At 35.8% G+C, this 25,002-nt stretch overlaps 2 protein-coding genes across 5 annotated transcripts in view; both read left to right on the top strand.

Moving 5' to 3' along the window:
* Window positions 1-25,002, top strand: part of LOC145668012 (uncharacterized) — a 167,584-nt gene that overhangs the window by 29,007 nt on the left and 113,575 nt on the right. For 3 of the 4 annotated variants that reach the window (XM_081735467.1, XM_081735468.1, XM_081735466.1), the window contains exons 2-5: window positions 7,519-7,599; window positions 11,628-11,714; window positions 14,227-14,331; window positions 24,179-24,229. In XM_081735467.1, the coding sequence (XP_081591593.1) occupies window positions 7,581-7,599; window positions 11,628-11,714; window positions 14,227-14,331; window positions 24,179-24,229 (262 nt within the window). In that variant the 5' untranslated portion in view covers window positions 7,519-7,580. Of the gene's footprint in view, window positions 1-1,051; window positions 1,166-7,518; window positions 7,600-11,627; window positions 11,715-14,226; window positions 14,332-24,178; window positions 24,230-25,002 lie in introns of those variants that run through there. The other variant, XM_081735470.1, reaches the window with a different exon arrangement.
* LOC145667489 (uncharacterized) lies at window positions 3,472-3,984 on the top strand. The gene has a single exon (XM_081734965.1). It carries the CDS (start codon window positions 3,472-3,474, stop codon window positions 3,982-3,984), a length of 513 nt encoding a protein of 170 aa, XP_081591091.1.

The raw sequence follows: 25,002 nt of genomic DNA, 5'->3' as shown, positions 1-25,002 counted from the left end.
TATTATTAATACAAAAACACAATTTAGATATTTGTAAGATAAATTTTCACGATTCACGACTTGGTTCCCTCTAACATATTCCCCCCCAAAAAAAACCTATGTGGCTGGTTTCGTCCTTGGTAATGTGAATGCTCACCTGATGCGCGCACTATAACTGTTCCCTAGATAATGGTCTAGACCAGCGTTTCCCAACTGGTGTGCCGCGAATGGACCGCTGGTGCGCCGCGAGGAAATCGAAACAAAATTATTAATTCTATAGCAACCAAATTACAAGACATAAAAAATGTATATTTTTGTATTTCACATTACTATGAATTTCTACCATGGAAAAATTACTGTAATTGTAATATATTATTCTACATCTATTACTGTGTAGCAGACAGTATTTCGGCTCGTACACATTTCCACGGTTAGCTGTTATGTTACGCTTCAATTGAGTCATATTAACACCGAGAAATGGAAGCATTTGTACGGTACGCGTCAAGTGAACGTTCGTACAACACTCATTTGCACGTGAATGACAGAACAACACTTTGTTCAACAGGACTGTTTTGACTTCGACGCATCGCAAGCTGTGTGATTGCAATAATATGCACCAGTTTTGGTTAAAACAGCGAATTTAAAAGTACAAGACATTTGTTTGTTCGTTCGTTATTTAGTGATCTTCGTTCTTAGTGAAAGATTGGATACATTTTCAAGAAAGAAAGCGTATTTTTAAAAATCTGAGTCCTATATTTCATTGCAATTGTTTTCTATTTTAAAATTAGAATAAAAAATAAGCATATTGAATTAGCATAGGGGAAAACCAGTGATCGAGCTTTCATCTCTGTGAGAAGATGATCAGTAATCACAGAAAAAAATACCATGGTATTTTATATTTGCAAATAATAATAATAATATCTATGGGTGTGCCGCGAGAATTCAAGTTACACCCGTAGTGTGCCGCAAGTTGAAAAAGGTTGGGAAACGCTGGTCTAGACAGTCTTTTAACAATAAATGAACCAGTATTACAGCAAGCATTTAGGAAAATGACACCTGGAACGCAAGGAGTTAATACGTACTGAGTATGTACAAAGGTATAAAATGACCTCGTAAAAAATTGCTTTGGCGTTCTCCAATATCCTTGTAACTGTTACAACATTAAGCTGAATTTTGTAATTACCAGGTACGTATTTTCTTTTCGTATTGTACAAATATACACACTTCAGTAAAACAAAATGTAAAAAAAAGAAAAAAAGAAAGAAAAAAAAAGTTCGTTGATTAAACAACTTCCCTACATATCTTAATATAGGCCTAGTAAAGATTAATATTTTGTTAAAGAGGGTTGTTAAAACGCAATCCCCCTTTACATACACCATTGGTGACTTGTATTTACCTAGGCCTAATCAATCTACTTCTTACTATTCATAGACGTGGTTTTTACTTGTTAGCTAGCAGTACTATTAACACTTAAATCTATCCATTCCACCATGTTTATTTTTATTGATTCTGTACGTAATGCGTGTCAGTTTGTCACCATATAATTCGTGTTAAAAGTGGGAACTACGGTGTTGCGAGACTTCTGATCGATATGCACTTAAAAACGTCAAAATATGAATGGTGGGTTGCAAAGAAATAAACTACATATGGTACTTACAATTATTATGTATTGTATTGGTCATTATAATGAAAACGAGAATTGTAATTCGGTAAAGTATCCGAATAAAAAAAAAAAAAAAAAAAAAAAACCGCAACAATAAATATATCAAAGGTATGGTAGGTAAGAAAACGTATTGCATGTTGACTGTATAGTGGCCTTTGTTTTGTTTATTTAGCAGGCCTACTGTTTGAAACCAAAAATTAAATTTTTGGGACCTCCCTTTTTTGTTGCCACGATCTCAAACTCAAATACAATTTATATACTGTAACCGCATTCCAGATCTGTCCCCCTGCTGTCCCACCAAAGAGCACTTTCAGGAGATCTGAACTTACCTGGTGAAGACATTGAAGAACATTTCCAAAAAGGGATTACAGAACTTTTCCCGGATCGGCCTCCGGTCTCAGCAATGAGATGAAAAATTAAATAAAATCTTTGAGTTTTACGTCCTACGGTTATGCCGGTTAGGCTAAAGGAGACTGTGATGATGAGTAATGAATGAAATGGTGGAATGAAGAAAGTGGGAGGAAACGGGGGAACCCGAGAAAACCCACGCACACGGTGTTTGTCCACCACAAAGTTCACTTGGCGGGGGCTGGGATCGAACCCGGGACCCCAAGCACCAGAGGTGAACGCTCAACCACTGAGCCACCGCGGCCCCTCCAGCAATGAGATGAGCATTAAGCACCGAGAGGTTCGGATGTCTCGCCTCTAAATTGTCATGGACGTTCAGATGATCCCTCAGACCACGACGCACAAAAATATCATTCATACATGTAACGAAAATACATTAAATAAAATGACACTATGCTTATTTATTAAAAGCGCTATGAAGAAAAAATATGAGAAAGCCTGTTTTTACACTAAACAATGACACTTGATTATTTACACAAATATAAAATCACACTTCACATTTTATTATGTTATAGGCCTTTCTGTTGCGTATATAGATGAATGAAAGATTATGTTTGGGAGTTCACCACGAATACTTTTCTCACTCCACTAATGCACTGTGGAGGTAACACTGGGGTAGTCCCACGACGTAATTTTGTAGCTGCTGCGAGAAGAATCCGTAAAAATTGACGATGGGTTTCAGCAAATGAACGTAGACAGTCGCACTATATAATTAGATCCTTGGTAGGCCCGTTTACTACTTATACGCACTGGGTGTGCGGACTCTGGATTTCACTGACTGGGGAGCTAGCCCTTGTATAAGTCCTTGACCGGCTATTAGACGTATGCTCCTTTACTTAAGTTTCTTAACAAATCCAACGAACGTGTTGGTTACATGAAGACATGGAGAAAACTCTTCGAGTTGAGACGCACGAGGTGCGAGCTGGATTGACCAACTGGTCAATGTTGGCAGTTCATTTTAAAATGTAGTCCTGACCTGTATGGATATGTAAATGTAAATGTGACCTGTATGGATATGTAAATTGAATGTTAAAAGAATCGGCTTTAATTTACAGTTCACTGGCCACAATATACAAAACATTGCGATAACTTAGTTGTGAGAACTTGAGATAAAAATTGCCTGAACGATATGGTTGGCACCGGTCTGTCGTTCAAACACCTGGTCTGCTGCTGCAATATTTTCATAAATGATTGAAGAAAACACTTAATTTAATTCCAAATAACTATACGCGGGGCATCCTATATATTTTGAGATGCCACGAAACTAGAGGTGTGAGAGCTGACAACACTGCATTCTTAAAAACCACCATCCTTCGGGAGTAAAGACCTGACGTCAGGGGAGTCGTTGTTGTCACATAGTGCACGTGGTACAGACGATTTCTTAGCGAAACATGGAATTTTCCACAGAATATGTGAGCGCGATGATATACTACGATTTCAAAGTCGGTTTAAGTGAACAACAAGATCTTGAACGGTTGCAACGCACATTTGGTGATGGAAGTCCATCACAGGCAAATGTGTTTCGGTGGTGTAGTGACTTTAAAAGAGGATGGATATCGCTTGATGATGAGGCACGTGCTGATAGGCCCTGTTCGTCAGTGACTGTTGACAACACTGATCGACTGCGACGTATGATCGAAGAAGGTCCAAGATACACCTATCAAGTGATTGAGGCAACCCTTGGTGTTGGATCCGCAACAGTCAATTCAAGTTTACATGATCATCTCCATATTAAAGAAAGAAAAAAAAAGTTAGTCGTTGGGTTGCCGCATACGCTGAACGATTTCCAAAAGGCAGGGCGAGTAAGAATCACGCGGAAAACGTTAGAAATGTTCAATAATGGTGGTAATCGCATTTTGTCTAAAATCGTAACAGGTGATGAAACATGCATTCCATTTTTCGATGTTCCTACCCTCCAGGAGGGCCGTGTGTAGATTCACGAAAATGACCTAACCCCAACAATGGCAAAAAAGCAAAGGTCTCTCAAGAAAGTTATGTACGCAGTTTCTTTTCGGAGTACAAGCTTAGTGAAAGCAATTAAGCTTGAAGAAAACGTACAGTACAATTGCAGCCACATGGTACACCACAATATGTTTACCTGCAGTGCTTGAGTCAGTCAGGATCACGGGTTAATGTTGCATCACGACAATTTATTGTCACACACGCTACAGCAAACAGTTGACTTTTTACGTGAAAATAAGGCGAAAGCCATACCACACCCACCCTACTCGGCTGATTTGGCCATGTGTGATTTCTGGTTGTTCTTTAAAGAAATATTTACAGGGTCGACGTTTCTCAACGGAGGAAGAGATCGATGAAGAAATTCATAACTTTTTTGAGAGTATTCCCATTAGTGATTGGTTTCAAGCTTTCCAGTTGTGGAAACTTCGGTTACAAAAGTGCATTGATGTAGTTGGGATTACTTTGAAAATAAATAAACCCATTGGCATCACACGCCTTGTAGTTTTCTTTTATCTCAAAATATATAGCGTAACCCTCGTATAATTTAGCCTTTGCATATTAATGAGCAAGGAAGAAACACTGAGGACCCAAGTAAGAGAAATACGACTAATATATATAAATTGAATTTGAATGAAGTTGAATTATTAGTAGTTCCCACCGAAGAAAGAAATTATTGTTACAGAAATAAATTGAAAAATTATTTCTGTTTTTCCAAACTATAGAGAGCGTCCACAGAAAGTACTTATATAACCTGATGACATTTATAATACAACATAATAATTTTGTCAATTTACTTTATTGATTGGCTGAAAATTATTCCTACTGTTCGGATGGTCAAGTCCGTGGAGAAACATTTTAAGTCTTGTTTGGACTCAGCTGGTATTCCCACTTCACATAATCTGGAAGTTTCACCGTGATATTTCAGTTAATAGAGAGCTAATTTAAACTTTAAAAATTGGCCATTCACTATCTTTAAGCTCAAAGTTAAGAAACTGATTTTATTGAATGAAGTTTCAAAAACGAGCAATTGTAATAATTCTTTCTGTTATGCATTAATATGCATGCACTAATTTCCCAAATATGCTATATCTATCTATCTATCTATCTATCTATCTATAGGGTGGACAATTTATCTGGAACATCCGTGATAACGGAGAAACCACAGAAGAGAGAGGAAAGCGAAGCTTTGCATGAAGCAACTATAAAGAGGGGGACATTGTTTAACGTATTAAACGCCACCCGATAAACAGTGTTGCCACCCCAGTATAAAGTTACCTTTTTCAAATGGCACTACGTCAGTCAGATTATTACATATTTCAAATCAACATGTTAAACGAAAACTTATAATATCACAAACATCCAAAGTTTGGAAGCCTCTATCACATATACAGCACAACGGAGATGGACAAGACAATGCACATCGGAAGTACCGTAGGGTTGGATACTATGATCTTGGTATGACTTGTTTCGAATGAATAGCAACGAAGTTACAAGGGCTTGAAAATTTTAATTTTTTTGAAAGGGTTTATTTCGAAAAATGCTTAGGTAAGTATCATATCTAATTACTTGTGGGGTTTGCAATTGACAAACAAATCATTTTGCCGTTTACAGCACTTCTATATCTCATACCGTTCCGGAGATATGATAAACATTGATGAAGTTCGCAACACTGCTGAAAATGGCGTGTTTCTGACAGTATTTAAACTGATTGTTGTTTTTCTTCTCTTTTACAGCATTGCAGGAATAACTTTTAGTAGGTGTAATTACAAGTCCTCGCAATTACTAAGCAGTGTTGCAAACTTCAGCAATGTTTATCATATCTGCGGAACGGTATGAGATATCGAAGTGCTGTGAACGGCAAAATAATTTGTTTGCCAATTGCAAACCACACTTACCTAAGCATTTTTTTTTTTCGAAATAAAACCGTTTGAAAAAATTCAAAGTATCAAGCCCTTGTAAGTTCAGTGCTATTCATTCAAAACAAGTCATACCAAGATCATAGTATCCAACTCTAAGGTACTTACGATGCGCATTGTCTAGTCCATCTCCGTTCTCCTGTGTGTGTGATAGAGGCTTTAAACTTTGGATGTTTGTGCTGTTATAACATCCTTAGTTTGCAACCCTGAATAATAAATATAATATTTTAAGTTTTCGTTTAATACGTTGATTTGAAATATGTGACGTAGTGCCATTTGAAAAAAACTATACTGGGAAGGCAACATTGTTTACCGGATGATGTTTAATACGTTAAACGATTCTCCCCCTCCTTATAGTTGCTTGGTGCAAAGTTTCGCTTTTCTCTCTCCTGTTGTTTCTCCGTTATCACGGATGTTCCAGATAAATCGTCCGTCCCTGTTTAATATACTATAAAAGTTGATTATTTTATCAAAAAGTAACGGATAAATATTAAGAGCCTGCCTTACTAAAAATAATACAAAATTTACCATTTTCCTTTTGCTTGATTATTCATCAGTGAAAGGAGATAATGAAATGCAAGTTACCACAATCATAGATAATGCTATTCTATAACAGAAAATATGAACCTGAAGGATTTTCGGTGTTGCCGTCCATAAAAATTACAGTGTTGCCAGAAAAATAATTTCCCTAAAACGTAAGTTAAAGCAGCGAGTAGAGGAATGATCTCAACTGCATCTGATTACGTATCATGTTTAGGTTTCTTGTGTACTACTTTTTAATTAACGTCATTATTAGTTTTAATAACTGTATGTTAAAACTATTTTGTTTATTACAAACTAAATACAACTATTATTTAAGAAGTAGTTCACAGGAAATCAAAACATGATACGTAACCAAATGCAGTTGAGTTTGTTCCTCTACTCGCTGCCTTAACTTAGATTTTAGGGAAATTGTTTATCTGGCAACACTGAACTTTCTTCGGGTTCATATTTGCTGTTGTAGAACAGCATTATCTATGATTGTGATGATTTGCATTTCACTATCTCCTTTCACTGATGAATAAACAAGCCAAAGAAAAATGGTAAATTTTGTATTATTTTTAGCAAGGCAGGTTCTTAATAGCATATCGATATCACATTTGAAGAAAAAACATACAAATATGTAAATTTGTTTAAACTACTCGCTGAACAAAATCATACGTTTATTGTAAAATTAAGGTGTAATAGTTTCGCCAACTATCAGCTTTGGCTTAATCAGACACTGTCAAAGCCAAAGTTGATGGTTGGCGAAACTTACATATATATGCGTCTCCTTTAGTATACAGTTCATAAGCGTGAGACATAACGCTGAAATACCTTTTTTTTTTTCAAGCCCCATAGCCCACCATTAACGAGACCCATTGAAATTTGCAGGCGCAATTTGCTTGTATTTGCAACTACCATCTCTAAAATTGATTCTAACAGCACTTTAATCTTAAATTAGCATGCCTCTTTGGTTAAGTGAAGTTTATTGCAACGATACAAGCAAAATATTATTCATATTCCAATGATATAAACGTAAATTTAAAATTATTAATTTAAATTTTTCAGGGATATTTAAATCTGAAGCAGTTCTTTGTTTCCTGTGGGCCCTGTGATAATTGAAGTTAACCATGGGAAGTAATGAAAGCAGTAAGTATCCATTACTAATCGTTGATCATACAAGTGTCTTCTCTGTTGCTCTAATTTACACCCATATGTAGCGCTTGTACAGTCTTGTTCAAAAGATCATGACCACTCGCAGTCCTTTGAAAGGTCATATTCTTGGAACCGTACTCAGAAAATGCTAATACTTTGGCTCTAATTAAAGATCCGAGTTGTCAAAAGAAAATCCATACTTATTTGGTTTAATTCCAACTGTAGATGTAGTACAAGGCATTTCAAAGAGAGATGAATGGCCAGTTAAAAAAAAAAAAATCCTACGTATTTTTTGTTCAATTGATCTGAGTTCATTATACAATAAACCAGGGAATTTACATGTGCCCACCATAGTGAGGCAGTTGAGAAGCTCTTTAAATTAAGACGTACCATACACTAATCTACAAAATCAGATATAATGGCATTGGGAGACAACTCATGTCATATCCTTTCGTAAACTGTAGTCTCAAAGTTTTATACATAACAGCAAGCTAATTTGTGTTTCGGTGGATGCATCATGTGATTTGCAGACTCACCTTATCCACATTTTGCCTTACGCACAGTGGTGAAATTAGGCTAGTATGGCATACTAGGTCTGACGATTAAGTTTGCGAACTTGTTCCATAAAATGTACTACAAACATTATTGCTGCATACTGGTGTGATCACCTTCAAAGACTTCCCTTGGAAAGCTATGCGCTGATGCCAGCGCCTTACTTCTCAAATGATCTTAGAGTTATCGTGGGTTTTAGGTATTATCCTTGCACTAAATCAGCAAAACAGCCATGAGTTGTCATTCACTTCGAGCGAGTCCTTACCGTGTTTATCAGGAGTCTTTAGGAGTCAACCCAACACGCAAATGCCAAGATTCGGGAAACTACAACCGTTCGACAGTGGTCAGTTAGATTGTAACAAGCATAGTAGATGCTTATTCTAGTTTATCGACTCTACTCTCGTTAGTTCCATGCAAATCTTTGAGGAAAGCAACATCTACAAAGTGTAAAAACACTGCTTCCTTCTATTACTTTTATTGAAGTAATAAAATAAATACCTGAACAATAATTGAAGACCACAGGGGGGAAAGGAAGTGAGTCAAGAAATAGTTGAAAATGAGTTAACAGCAGAACAATGTAGCCTGAAAGGTGTAGTTTGTATGGAGTAAATCCCACAGTACGAAGAAAGTTAGTTACTAAGAAATTTAATGCTGAAGAATGTGCCTACAGGGGAAGAAGTAGGTAAGTCAGTGGAAAACAAGGCAATTGTGTAAAATTATAAAAACTGACTTTCCTCCTTTTTACCCTGTAGTCTTCAATTATGATTGTTCGTCCTTGTATTACACATACGTGTTTGACACAATATTTGCCAAACCGTGGCATCGCGAGCGTACGTTCTGAAAAACGAAGTTATGTCAGTTTTCCATTTCAACTTCTGGATAGTTCATCACTTTAGCAGTTCGTATGCCACATGGACACCAATGATCTGTACGTCTTCTATTCTATTCTATTCATCTCCCTTACGAGTGATTTTATAAAATGTCACAGCACTATAGCTCAGTTGACTGCTTCACTAAGTTTGTTTTAAAACGTTTCGTTGAAATAGACTGAAATAGTGTGACGTCACATGCTTGTTGTCATGGTGATAGCCATTTTATTTTCTAAACAACACGTACCCTAAATACCTAAAGAACCTATGTGAAAAAACGAAAACAATGATGAAACATTTCTGAACTGCAAACATTAGAGTGAAACAAATACTTGTTTCTTTTTAAGTATTTCTAATGAATGACACTGAAAAAAAAAAAAAAAGGTAGAAAAGGTAATCAGAAAAGAAATATGTTAAATAATGTTACGTGCATGACAAGCATTGAAACTGAAATCTGCGAGTTCACATGTCTTGTGAAATTTTCCCTCTGATGTATATTTTGATAATTTGTATAATTTCAGGTTAAATTAAACCTTAAAGTGTACTCACCCTGTTCATAATCAGATATTAACTTTAAATAATTCCGGAAAATTTTTAATTCAATAATATGAGTAAGATATGCTATTGCAAATTTGAACAGGATTATTGTTTAACAGTTGTTTAAAATATATATACTGAACCATTCATAATTGGATGTGTAATTATTGTACATTTCCTAAATGCTTTTCTTTTTTCTTTTCTTTTTTTTTTTAAATAAAAGTTGATAGAGAATATAAGAAAAAATGTGGAAGACCTATATCCACTGATGGTCTGGATTGAATATTTCTAAAGGCTAGCCTTTCTTTCTTTTGTGATGTATACTTAGAAATAATATTGTGCACTCCCATTATAAACAGTATACATTAGAAATGTAAATGTTCCAATAAAATTAACATTACTCTAAAAGACTTTTTTTCTTTTTTAAAAGTCATATATTTTTACAGCTTTCTCTTACAGTTTGTCATCTACACGTTAGGGAGTTTATATTGCGCTTAATTACATTTTATGGTGGATTACGTGATAATTGTGCTTAGATTAACTATTCGGATTTCTACCTTATTACTTAGGGATGTGGAGCTTTTAGAAATAGGCTCTTTTACACCATTAATTTCACTCGTTTGTATAGAAAAAAAAATGGCGGCGATCTCCATGGTAACGGGAAGGAAATGACGACATCACTATTCTAGTCTATTATAATTGTAGAAGATGGCCCGTTCCAATATGGACGAATTGACCTGTTCCAAGTAATTCTGTTTCAACACTATTTTGTTAAAATAAAAAGGAAGGAAGAGATTGCCGAACATATAAAGATTGTAATAAACTAAATTGTCTAAAATTAAAATTGGTTTCTAAATTAAAATTGAAATATTTAAAGAGCATGACACTCCATAGTTTCAAAAACACGACGCCATCTTCACAACCCCCCAGTACGTCTTCAGAGGAACAGAGTTCTACACTTATAGTCTTCTTTAAACAAAATTTTGGTGTCATTCTACATGTTTTGATTAATATATGCATTTTCACTGAACTGTCCAACAATGCGTTTTGTAAAACTATTTGGTGACATTGGCTTACATGTCGAGTAAAGCTTCCACTTTCGGACTAGCGACAATACATGTCCGTCTCTTAGAACAACTGGTGACTTTTGGTTTCCCACTTTTGGATTGATAAGACATGGGTGTGTCTAGGTGAACGCCGTAACAACATAATGATTAAACGTCAAAATTTCTCTAATCACCTATTTTTATTAATTAGGTATAATACTTTGGCAATTGTCGTTAACTTCGATTCAACAACAGAGTTTTAATCAAAAGAAATACTGCGTACGAGGATAGCGTTTCTACGTCACGTCATTTTTTAAATTTTACTGCGTCACGTCTTGCTTTTATCTACCACTACAGTTACACCTCAACACACACACTTTGAAGAGCCTTGAGCTTTTTTTCTTTTTCTTCAACCTTTATCTTGTTCGACTTTTTGCCACCAGATGGTAGCATTATAGAGACAAAACACTACTAGAAAGCAACACATGCAAAGACATCATAGAAGTTCAAAAAGGACCACAGAACTTTCACTTTAGTGAACGGAATAAATTTTTGCTTAAAATTGGAGTAGTTACAACACCTAAATATAAATAGCAAGTCTTCCTTTGAAACACTATATTCAATGCAACAATGAAAATAGTTGTATTTTTATACATATTGTGGTATTTCGACTTTGTTATATTTTTTAAATTCAAGTGTACTACATCCATATACAATACCTTTTAAAATCAACATTTGAAGGTCTAATATGATATTGTGCTTTTTATGTAATATAGTTGTTCTATTGTGGGTTAGAAGATAAATAAACTACTCATATTCTTTCTTTTAGAAAAAGCTCAAATAAATTATCGTTTCGATCTTATTCAAGAACATGAGTAGTCGTTCGGATCCGAATAATTCATTCATTGTATAATTTCTGTTTTGTATAAAGCCAGGATGCAAAATCACGAATTGAATTACTATATTGTTTAGTTGTAGGACATGTTATTTTAATTATGTTTGCTTTTGTTTTTTTAAGCTCCTGTAAACAACCAGGTGGCTAGGGAGCTGATAGCATCTACTCTTGATCAGGAACGAAAGAATAAAGGAAGCACAGGTTATGACGGTAAGCATTCATTTGTTTTAAGTCTTTGGAAGGTTCCATAACGAAGTGAAATAATTCATAAATTTCTAAATCACAGATTGTACCATGTGCTGTCTAAACTTTAAAATATTGTAGCCATTTTATGGGATTCTACTTTGGAACATTATATCCAGAATTAACAACTGCACCTCGTATATTGTAATACATTTTAGTTTACAAACCCATTAGTAGTGTATATGGTTGTATTTCCAATGTAAAACGTATAACGTTTATAAGGTATTCTAACTAGAACGCTGGATTTGAATTACATGCCATTGTCTTGTAGTTGGGTTGCCGACACAGTTTATACAAATTTTGTTAACTATTTTTGTTTTGGTTAGTTGTTATTGAAACTCTGTACAACGGTAACGAGTTCTGGTCTCATTACGAAAAATCCAAATCTTCTGGGTCAGGAGATTTGGAGAGCCACTAAGGAGTCAATGAGAAGTACGAGCTTCCTGAATATATTATAAGGAATTGGTACCATTGTGCACATGTATGCTAGTACATACAATTCCTTATACCATTCGATTCAGAAGTCGCGCACATTGAGATGTGTATTGAGCACACGACGCTTGCATTAGTGCTTTGGTTATTCCTTGGTGAACTTTTTTTTTTTTTTTTTTCAAGAGCAGAGTTACCATTGTTAAACATTTTGCCAGTGGATAATATTCTTACGCAGGTGATGCAAACGAATTTCGTAGGAAATATCCTGATGTGGTAATGTGTAACACTTCAACCATTACGAGATTAATGGCCCGTTTCAGAGAATGCGAATGTGTTGCGGACAAGAAGAGAACCGGGAAAGTCCCATTTTGACTGATACTAAAGTGGCTGAAGTTAAAAATATGATGCAGCGTTTGCTCTTAAAAAGCTTGAGGAGACTACCAATACACTCCCAGATTTTATATGGAAGTGCTGAGAGAGCAAGGAAGAGGTTACACTTTTGTGCATATCATGTTTGCAGTGTTCAAGAATTGAAGAAGTCGGATAAAGGTAAACGCGTAATATACTGTACATGGTTTGGCTCATTTGTTGACAGCCATGAAATTCTAGAGTTTGACTCTTGTTTTCTTCACTGTTGAGGCGTGGGTTCATCTTAGTGGCTCTACTTTGGTCAACTGAAAATCCACATGTTTTACACGAAACCTCTTATACCCTCAGTAAATTGGAGTTTGGTATGCGATATAACGTCATCGTAAAATAAGCCCCATTTACTTTGAAACTACAGTGAACAGTGTTGTGCACGAAGATATCATTCCACAGTTCGTTGCGCTTTTTGACGATGATGAACGTGATTGCTGGTTTCAGCAGGAAAGTGTTACATATCACACATCTAACGACGCCATGCATTTCTTGTGTAAGTCTTTTGGCAAACGTATCATCTCTTAAAGGATTATGGCTCTCACGTTCACCCGATTTAAGTCTCGGATTTCTTCCTGTAGGGTTTACCTTAAAGGCAAGGTCTATAACAACGGGCTACACAGACTGGAGGAACTAAAGATGGACATAACAAAGGAGATTAACAACGTCAGTGTACATGTACTCCACAAAGTTACTTCAAACATGGTAAAAAGAAATTTGTACTTGTGTTACTGAACGGGGCAGCCATTTTAAGCATATGTTGTGTGAAAATATAGTTGAGTTCTAAAAATATATCAAATAGTATTAAGTAGTATTAGTTAATGTCATCTGGCATTTATTATTATTTTGATGTGCCCAACTTTTAAATCACCCGTTACACATATACTTACAGTAGAAAATTCTATTTATACGTCTAAATGAATGCTATTTATGTTTATAACATAATTATGAAAAGAAAACAGGAAAGATTATCTAATGAAGTAGAAAAACTTTTTGGTGATTGTAAAAAATAGGATGAAAAGTCATTGTTTGACAGTATAAGATTACTATAAAATAAAATCACATGGATTAAAGAAAACTTAGCCTAATCTTCGCTTGAAAAAGACATAATTTCTGTAATATGCTAGAGGACTGTAACACAATGTAGTGGTTGACACAGAGACCAATATATACATATCGATATAAGAAGAACCAAGAGTCTGTGCATGTTCCTGTAAAATGTATGGCTTAGGACTTATCATATGTTTGTATACGACTTCAGTGTTTACAAAGAAAACATAACAAAGAAATGTCACCATTAAACAAAAGAGGCAATGTCATATTTGTAAGGAAAAGCATGCGTCAAACAAAAGTATATAGCTAGACAGCATTCTTATGTGCATTATTATAATTTTATACATATATACAGGGATGAAAGTTGATCTGAAAAGGTAGGCGCATGACGTCAAGGCGTCCCCTGTGCCTATCTTTGCCCATTGTATTTCTTTTAGAAAGTGGGGAGACGCCATATATATTTTCTGAAAGCAGGAGAACGGCATTCCTCTGCGTTCCCCCTCACTTTTACCCCCTGCATATATGACGCATTTGTATATACATAATTACTGATTTTTCCATATCTTGCTATTTACAGCTAAATTTTTGGAAGATCTTCTGAAGCAGTTTAATGATGTGGTGTCAACAAAAACAAGGCAGCTGTCAGTTTCTGAAAGAGAGAAAGAAATTTATAAGAGAAAATGTAAGTATTTCTTTAGAAATAACATACAATAGATCATATATAGAGACAACGCTACTACAATGATGCATTTACGTATTGTCGTAGTGAAAGTTTAAATGTTCACGGCTGACACAATTTAAATGGCGAAATTGACAAAAGTATACGAGCTTGGATACTCCTCTTGAATTTCTGCCAATGAACTTCTGTTTTTATATTCTAATTTTCGTTAAGCTAAACTGTTGTATTGTGTTATTGTGTTTGTATTCATGTTTCGTTTCTTTTACCTCACAATTTCTAACGTTTCTGTAGTATTTTAAGGTTCTGAGGATGCAGCATTTTAAATGAAATTGTATGTTTTCATTTGAGTGCATATTTGTCTTACGCTAATTATCGAGAACTTACGAGCCATATTCTTTTCTTCAACATTTAATGACTTTTAAATGATACTGCTAACATAACCCTATGGCATACGAGAGTAGAGTTGTAGGGCATTTTAGCAAGGCTTTCCCTCATAGTTATCTATATGTACAATTAGCTCATGTCAGTTACGTACGCAGAATTTCCTCAGGGGAGGGGAGTTTCAAATTGTCAAGGATTCCTTATATCTGTCTTAATGTGATAAATGTTTATTTGTTCATATCATCTCGATCAGGGGAGCTTAAAACCTGGACTCCCCTCTTTGCGTAACCCAGTGGCTCCTATTTGTAGTTTCTTTGCTTTAGCATGCAACAATCTTTCGAATAGCACTATTGTTACAATCCTATGACGTACCGGAGAAGATCGACTACCTTGATCAAAAAGTTCCCGGAATCACCACCCTGTGGTGCTCTTAGTCACCTGATTTGACTTTTTCTGTGGGTTGCCACAACTGTCAGCGATATTCCCTCCCAATTTGAACATCATAGCTTGCCATTTGTGTAAGTGACGGAATGTTGAATACATCTGTTCGGGTGCATGTTTCGATTTTTGCAATGGAGTTAATTTTGCAACAACGAATGTATATTAATTTTGCGTAAAAACGGATTCTATGATGCAAAGACCTTGGAAATGTTGGAAAAGTGTTTCGGCAGTGGTGCTTTCCCTTTTTTGGGCAATGGGAAGCATAGTTCCCGCCAAGGTAGTCTAGGTATGCTCTTATTTGCTGCACTGGGAATCGATATTCCCATTAGTCATTGGTCTTTTCACTATGGAAATGGTAATTGCACTCGAGAAATGATTTTATTTGTTTGTTTTGCATGTGTGCTGGGAAGCTTAGAGGAGGTATTGTCCTATCCCTTTGTAGAAAAATTCGCCCACGAAAGGGTTAAACAAAACAGCGGTTTACTAGTCGCAAGTGCCCAATGAACCAAGACCGAAAAAAAAAAAAAAAAAACACACGTCGTTTTCAGTCGAAAAAGGTGATGCTCACGGTTTTCATGGATTACAATGGTATTGTACATCATAAATTTCTACCAGAAAGTCACAGTTAACAAGGAGTATTATTGGGCGTTATGAAGCGTTTCCGAGAAGCAATCCGCCTAAAAAGAAAAGATATCTGGAAAAAGAACTCGTGAATTTTCCACCATGACAACGGAGCGTCGACCAATGCTATTATTATCTGCGAGTTTCGCACCAAAAAGGTAACGAATGCCATTCCGCAGCCACCGAATTCACCGGATTTAGCTCCGTGTGACTTTTTCGTATTTGATTGACTCAAGAAACCATTACGGGGAACACGTTTTAGCAGCCTAGAAGAGATAATACGAAAATCGAAGACTGCTCTGATGGACATACCGAAAATCGAGTACCACAAATGTTGTGAGAACTAGATCAAGAGTTGACATAAGTGCGTTGCAGTCGATGGGGATTACTTCGAAGGGGACAGCATCAATTTTCAGGAACAAACTTGTATTTTTAATTTTGTCAGTGGTTTCCGGGAACTTTTTGATCAAGGTAGTATATAAAAAATTCTCATAAAAATTTTAGTTACTGGTTCTGGGAGAGAGGGGAATCCTTAGCTGTAAAGTTAAAAAGAAATACAGGGTGGACTATAAAGTCTCTCCGTGGTAACAAACATTAAGAAAACAAAGAATGATAGAAGCATGCGGTCTGAAAACATCGCTTCTATGGTACTTCAAGATTTTGTCACAGCCTGTGCTGCCATCTACTGACCGCTGACCGCAGCGCGACAGTCATTTGTTTAAAATTGTCTGCAAAGCAGAAAGCGAAGTGTGTGTTGTGGTATTATAAAACAAAATCTCCCGTGATAGTGAATCTACCGTTGTCTTTGAACATGAAAGAGAGAGCCCCAAAGTTAATGTGTAGTGTGGAATGATGCATAACAAAATTATTGCACCTTTCGTTTTTCACGAACCAACCATTACTGGAGGCATTTTCTTAGACACCTTGATATGCTACATAGCTTCCCAATTAGAGGAACACCAACAAGTATAATCCTTCAATTGGACGGAGCTGTTCCACAGTGGAGTACTGATGTTCGTTCATTTCTTGATGAAATTTTTCCTGGCCGATGAATGGGAAGAGATGGCCCAATACCATGGCTTCCACGATCCCCAGACATAACTCCCCTTGACTTTCTCCCTGTGGAGTTGTGTTGAAGACAGGGTTTACACAACACCTATCCGTGATATTGCAACACTCAAAAACAGGATAAGGAATGCAATAGACACAGTGACTCCTGAGATATTGAGTAATACATGGATGGAAATTGAATCGTATGGATGTCTTAAGGGCAACTAATGGAGCACATGTGGAAATTCTCTAAATCAGGTAAAAGAAAATTTGAGTTTTTCTATTATTTGCCGCAAACCGCATGCTTCTGTTATTCTTAGTTTTCTTGTTATTAATGATTATCAGGGAGAGACTTTATGTCCACCCTGTATTTCGAGGTATCTTGAAACATTTAGAAATACTTATGTATATAATACCAGCACTCATCACTAATACATGTACACAAAATAATAATCAAGTTGAAAGAATCCACCATTGTGACATAGAAAAAGGATTTGTCTTTTTAGTGCACATATTTTCAGCTCTTGTAACTACAGGGAATTAAATCATGACGTCACAACACAACTGTTTACTAAGAATTGAAGTAGGCGATACATTAGATACACAGTACTTCATACCTGTGCAACAAAACGAAATCAGTCACGAGTTTTTATTCGTTATCTTCCAATGAATTTTGATAAATAAATTGTTAATTGAAACATATAGGTCATATGTATACTGTGTACGCGAATTGCCGGTTGTCTAACTTTCAGAAGGAAAAAGTAAAGTATGTGAAAATAAATTATGAACATAGCTTTAAAGAGGATTATGGAAGTAGTATTCTGTTATAATGTGGCAGATTCTCAGCTATCAACATAATGGTAAATATTGAACTTAGTCGGCTGTAAAATTTGCAATATTTTCCAGAACAAATATTTTTCACGTCCCAGATGTCATTGAAATATGTTACACATTCAAGTAATATCTTGAGCTGGTGTATTTGTTTAATTCGAACATACACTATCAACGTAGACGCAAATGAAAACCCAGAAGTGATTATTACTTGCAATGTATATACAAGTATATACAAGTAGAATTTTTTGATAGAGTTATGATGTTAAGACTTAAAGGGAAAACGAAGGATCTAGTGGTGATACAGACATATGCACCGACGACTTCGCATGCAACTGAAGAAGTAGAGGAAAATTATGAGAAAATAGAAGAAATTATAGATAGGGAGAAGGGTGCATGCATAATTCTAATGGGAGATTTCAATGCAGTTGTGGAAGAAAAACAGGAAGGTAGTATCACAGGCAAATATGGTTTAGGCGAAAGAAATGAAAGGGGAGAGGGACTGGTGAATTTCTGTAGACAGAATTCACTGGTAATTGGGAACACTTGGTTCAATCAGCACAAGAGAAGAAGATATACATGGAAATCACCAATAGACGGCGGAAGATTTCAGATAGACTATGTTATGATTCAGGAAAGGTATCGGAATAGCTTAAAGAACGCGAAGATCCTTCCAGGGGCTGATATTTTCTCTGATTATAATCTTGTGCTGGCCGAAGTAGATATTCAACTGAAAAATGTAGGCAGAAGAAAAGTAGGTAACAAAGTGTTGAATACTGAAAAGTTGAAAAACGAGGAAATAAGAAATCTTTTCGTTAAAAAATTCGAAGACAAATGTTCAAACGAGGAAAGAATAGGTGCAGGTAGTAACGCACGGTGGGAACATATTAAACGTTGCTTACAGCAGGCTGCAGAAGAAGCAGTAGGTTACCGCGAACACAAAACTGCTAAGAAACCATGGGTTACAGAGCAGATGTTGCAGAAAATGAGGGAGAGGAAGATGTGGAAACAGGTTGATACAGAAGAGGGCAGAAAGATGTACAGAAAGTTAAATAATGAATTACGAAGAGAAACAGACAGAGCGTGGGAAGAGTTTTACAAAAGAAAATGTGAGGACATAGAAGAATTAGAAAGAGTTGGGAAATATGAGGAAATGTACAAGAAGGTGAAATCTATTTAATTTCGGAAGAAACAAGGGAGTATCATGATGGCAGTAGAAAATAAGAATGGGAAGGTAGTCAGCGAGAGAAATGAGGTCATAGGAAGGTGGAAAGAATACGTTGAAGACTTATATGATAGTAGGGATAGACCGTGTAGCCTAAATGTTGAAGTAGAAAATGAAGTAGGCGAGGACGATAAAGGATTTAGTATTCTTAGGGATGAGTTTGAAAAGGCTATATCCGATTAGGAATGGAAAGGCAACCGGAATAGATAACATACCAATCGAATTCATTAAAAATATAGGAGACAAGGGAAAAAAAGAATTGTTCCGACTGTGCAATGAAATATATGAAACAGGAGAATGGCCAAAAGACTTTCTGAAAACGATCATGATACCGATGGCTAAGAAATCGAACCCAAAGAGATGTGAGGATTATAGAACTATTAGTCTCATATCTCATGCAGCTAAAATTCTGCTCCGAATACTGAACAGAAGGTTATATGAAAAAACAAATAAAGAAGTTGAGGAGGAGCAGTTCGGGTTCAGAAGAGGCAAAAGCACAAGAGATGCAATTGGATTATTAAGGGCGATCGATGAAAGATTTATAGAAAAAGGGAAAGATGTGTATGTTATATTTATTGATCTAGAAAAGGCTTTTGACCGCGTGAATTGGAAATTGTTGTTGGGAGTTCTAACGAAGATAGGGTTGGAATGGAAAGATAGAAGACTCATAAGAAACTTACACATGAACCAACAAGTAAGTGTTAGGATAGGGGAAGAACTGACGGAAGAGAGTGCAATTGGAAGGGGAGTTCGACAAGGATGCTGCCTCTCGCCAACACTATTTAATGTCTATCTAGAAGAGATAGTGAAAAAAAGCCTACATGATGATGATGGCATTTCGGTAGGAGGTAGAATGATTAGATGCATAAGATTTGCAGACGATATGGCGCTTGTTGCAGAATCTGAAAAGAAAATCAATAAAATGTTAGAAAAAATGAGAAAGGGCTTTGAAGAATATGGGATGAAAATAAATGTTAGAAAGACAAAAGCCGTGGTGATTGGAATGAAGGGGTCTGTGTCAAATATAAAAGTAGGAGGGGAGCAAATAGAACAAGTGAATAGTTTTCGATATCTGGGTAGTATTCTTAGTAATGACATGAAGTGCAAACGTGAAATAAAAGCAAGGATAGGAATGGCGAAAGAAGCCTTTAGGAGGAAGAAAAGTCTGTTTTGTGGGACCTTGAATAAAGAGTTGAGAAAAAGACTCATAAAATGCTTCGTGTGGAGTGTTGTACTGTACGGGGAGGAAACGTGGACATTACGTAAAGGTGATGAAAATCGACTGGAAGCCTTCGAAATGTGGGTGTGGAGAAGAATGGAAGGAATTAGTTGGGTCGAGCTGAAAACGAATGAGAGAGTGTTAGAAATGGTGGGTGAGAAAAAAACACATTTAGATATTATTAGGAAGAGGAAGAGAAACTGGTTGGGACATTGCCTAAGAAGAGATTGTATCATGAGGGACGTGCTAGAGGGTATGGTGGCGGGAAAGAGAAGGAGGGGGCGAAGGAGACTACAATTAATGGATGATATTAAAACAGAAAGATCATACGCTAAGACGAAGAGGTTAGCGGAGGACCGTGGAGCATGGAAGCTTCTCAGCTGCGGCAAGTGACCTGCCAATAAAGGCAGAATACCTATGATGATGATATATACAAGTCCTTGTATATTTCTTTACTGGTGTAGTCAGTGGTGCTATTCAGCTGGTTGGCACCAGTGGTTAAAATATTTTGAGTTCGTGGAACCGTTTGTTATACCAGGGTTCATAGTGAGTCACTTTTTAAAGTAAAAGTTACTTTTTTCAAGTTGGTCACTAAAAGTTGATTTTTTTTAAATGTCACTAAAAGTTACTTTTTTGGAAGGTAAAATGACTTTTTCGTGTGATTTATGTTTTGCAGTGACAGTTTTCTAAAAAAAGATATTATAAAAATAAATGGAAAAAGGCAGAAACTTATTACTCGTCTGAAAGTTTCAGTACTTGCTGCCGCATATGAAACCATCAGCTTTATTCTCACTTCAGCTTTTATTCTTATTCTTTGTAAAGCACAGTGGATGGTTGGTGGATGCTTAAGCTCTCAAGGTGGGGTTGAGAACCCTTCTGTGTCTATTCTTTCTTCTATCATAATAGTCTTGTAGTTTCCTCTCGTAATAGTTAACGCTCCGCTCAACGTTGTGTGTGTGTGTTTGTGTGGTTCATCATGTTCGTCTGGTGTTATGCTTCTTGTATGTTCTTCTTAAGAGTAGGTGATGAATTTGAATATTTCATGGCTTGGAGAACTCAATGCTAAGTGGGGCCGCAGTGGCTCAGTGGTAGGACGTTCACCTCTGGTGCTGGTGCTTGGGGTCCCTGGTTCGATCCCAGAGCCAAGTGGACTTTTTGGTGGACAAACACCGCATGCGAGAGTGTTCTCGCGGTTCTCCCATTTCCTCCCACCTTCTTCATTCCACCACTTCATTCATTTCTCATCATCATCGTCTCCTTTAACCTAGCCGGCATAACCGTGGGACGTAAAACTCAACATTGAGAAATGAAATGAAAGGACGTCTTTAAATTAAATATAATGTCTGGAATGAAGACATTCTGAAATAGGCTAGAACTGGTTCCACTTACTTAGAAGCTTCTTACATTTGCTAAGTCTGCTTACCGTAACTACAAAGCATGCTTAGAAAACCTAAAAAAGGAAGAAGCTCAAAAAGAAGTAAGAAGAAAAGATGAAACAAAACAACAAACAAAGAGAGAGGTGATGGAGAAAGTGACAAAGGAAAAAAGGGACATGAGGAAATTTTGGTCACTTTTTCGTGTGCCTTTGGTCACTTTTTCGTGTGCTTTTGGTTACTTTTCAACTATTTACAAGAGACCAGACCACTATGAGCTCTGTTATACCCATTCTTACAACTACAGGGTTAAACATATGATCTCTCAGCACACAGTATAAGCATTTATTTCTTAATGTCAAATGCTCTGATATGAAGAATGAGAACTGCATCACATGACTATAGTGGTGAGGGTTATTTATATCTAAAACGCATACATACCATTATAAACAATTGTCGATCTATGGTGGATTAAGATCTTCCCAATCCTTTTTGACAACCATCTATGTTGGATAATTGGTTTCCAAGATATTAGCAGTGTTACCTAATTCCGTCACACCAGCTTGTATTGGATGCGGTAGATCCCTATTTATCACTTGTGATATCCAGTAAAAATTTTACTTTTGTTTAAATTTCTTAAACCTCCAACCTATACTTAGTACTGTTTCTGACTGTACAAGTAATGAAGCTGATATAGTGGTTGGTACATCAGCTTGCATATTCCTATCATTAGTACATATCAGTTTTATTATTCTTCGCAATTCATATATTCCTCTTCCGTGTAAAAGCGGGTAGTAATAAGTTTGTCTGGACTTGTCTTTTGAATTTTAACATAAGTCTTGGTCCTTTTGTGTATTTTGGAAGTTTATTATAAAGCACAATACCCGCATATTTGTATCCTTTCTTATATAATGTAGGTCTTATGTTCTACAATAGAAAGGCGTTGTTTGTTTCTTATATTGTAATCATACTAATCCACTATTCGCTCTAGGACACACCCGAGGTAACTGTTTACAAATATTAGTAAATTTAAGAGCTACAAACAGGGCACTGAAAGTATACGAAGCCTTTGAAATATTTTTGTTTACAGTAATCTTTGGGGTTAGCGGTTGCCGTCATTCTTACTCTTCGCTTTTGTATTGTGAAACTGATTTTAGCTTTGTGTATTTCCCCAAAATATAATGCCATATGTTAAATAAGATTGGAATAATCCGAAGCAAATTGTTTTTAAAGTAGAACCTTTCAACACATTTATAAGTACTTTAATTTTAAAATGTACTTTAGTTATATAAGTTTAGTTATATGCTCATCCCAAGACAGGTTTTAATTTATCTTAATTCGTAAGAACAGGTCGATTTAACGTAGTCTATTTCATTATTCTTTATTATAATATTCAGACTGTATAAATGTGTTGCGCAAAGGATGAAAGTTGATTGAGTTTTCTTTTATGTGTTTGAGCTTTTTTTCTTTTTTTAATCCAGTGGGATAATTTATACACTACCTCATTTATACTTCTTCAACATTGTCATTAGTTTTCTCTTTTATTATCTTCTTAGTGTCATCTGCATAAAGAATTATGGTTCGGTAGATCGTTAATGAAATCAAGCATAGGAGCGGTCCTAATATATATCTTTGTGGCATTCCACGTAATATTGTTGGTTTCTTCGATATGTGGTGTATTGTTTGGTTTGTTCCTCAGTTAATATATGTTATTTCTACAATTTGTCTATTTTCCAGATACGAGTTAAATCATTTGAGCGCATTACCTCTTATTTCATAATCTTGTAACTTTAAAAAATTATTTCCTTGTGACAGTAAGTCAAATGCTTTTGAAGGATCAAGGAAAATATCTTTCCATTTCTCTCTCTTATCTAAACTTCTACTTACACTTTCTAAGAAATTGCAAATTATAGTTTCAGGTGATTTCCCTTTATTGCTTATGTGATATCAGGTCATGTTTTAGTAAGAAATGCGCTACGCGAAAACACATGGTGGTTTCCGTGGTAGCAGGTTAAATATATGTCACAGTACATATTGAGAACTATATAAACGTACCAATGTTCTTTTTTATTTCCAATTAGTAACTAATAATTTTGGCGACTTTTACACTAGGATTTTCTCATCAGAGCACTTCGAAAGAATGAATTCGGAACATCATGTCTTGAAATGCTCTTAGGTAAAATAAAAAGCTCTTAACCTAGAAAGTTTCCTTGGATTTCTAGACTTATCCTTTCTAAATGCTGGGTCGGACACAAGTATGAAAGTCACCGAAGCTACCCAATGAATAAACTGAATTAGAAAAGAATATTAATATATTTTTTTTGTAGTTGCAGATGATCGTGAAAAATGCTTTAGATTTTGTGATAAAATAAACAAAAATGCCCTTTCTGTAGTAATGAAACGAATTTCTAGAAGTACGTTAGAGATGGGAGAGAGATGATAGCTAAAATATGAGAGTATTCATGTAACTGTTCATTTCCGATTCCATTTTCAGTTCATAAATGTTAACTTACAGTCTGTTAATGATCATCTACATTAATTTTAAATCTGAACTCTGAATCTTTGGTAGCTATACAAAGGACCAAGTAAACATAAATGCAATTAGCAGTAAAATGTGCATAATATGTATCTTTGTTTATTTTTAATTGTAGAAAAGAAAATAAGTTAGCTTTGTTAGTTTTATCAATGTTTCCTCTTGTACTTTTACAGGTGAAGATATGCAAAGAAAAGTTGAGGAACTCCAACGCGAAAAGATGAAAGGTTAGTGCTTGTTTTGTGGAATGACTTGTTTCTTTCTGTTGGGCTAGTTTAATATGCATGGAGGTGGCAAGCAAAAGGATAAATGTCACCAAAAATTCGAAATGGAGATTTCAGTTGCATATTATTTTTCGTTTGCATCTCTATCGAATGCAACACACAGTTCCAGCCAGAAAAATACATGTCCCTATAAGAAAATAGAAGCAAAAGGCTCGTATTCACCACAAAAAAGAAAATATCTTCTAAGATTAAGTAGCACTTTCGGAAGATCCTTCTTCCATCATTAGCTTAAATCCAGTTCGAAGAGGATTCAAAACGTGGAAGGGAATGTGTATAGAAAAAAAAATGGTTAAAAGGATTAAAAAATGTAGAGCACAAGTCTCCTACATGTGTCAAAAATGAACACATGCAAATGGTCTCTCACTTGTTACTGTTCACTGTTTATACTTACCTTCCAGACGGCGGAAATATATATACAGAAAAGATTGCTCCAAATCACATATATTTCAACTTTATCGAAACTGAGTGTAAGTTTCTCTTTATGAATGTAATAGGATTCTTTAATTTTCGGTTCAGTTGTTGTTTTTGTTTTCTCTATTAAACATGAATTCGCACTGCTATGGTCATAGTCTTTAAGGTGTGCTGCCAATCTGGATAACTGTTGCAAGCTACGAGATTTCGATGTGCGAATGTGCTCAGCTATTCTGGTACAAATATTCCTTTATGTTTGAGCTATATATATACTTTGTCGCACTGACATTTAACTCGATAAATGC

The sequence above is a fragment of the Thermobia domestica genome, chromosome 13 (assembly GCF_964235325.1).
Source record: "Thermobia domestica chromosome 13, izTheDome1.hap1.1, whole genome shotgun sequence".
Lineage (NCBI taxonomy): Eukaryota > Metazoa > Arthropoda > Insecta > Zygentoma > Lepismatidae > Thermobia > Thermobia domestica.
Note: the sequence above shows the minus strand (reverse complement) of the source record. Positions and strands in the feature narration are given on the sequence as shown.

Coding starts and splice junctions, on each gene's coding strand:
- LOC145667489 (XM_081734965.1), top strand. CDS start 3,472: ATGATATACTACGATTTCAAAGTCGGTTTAAGTGAACAACAAGATCTT.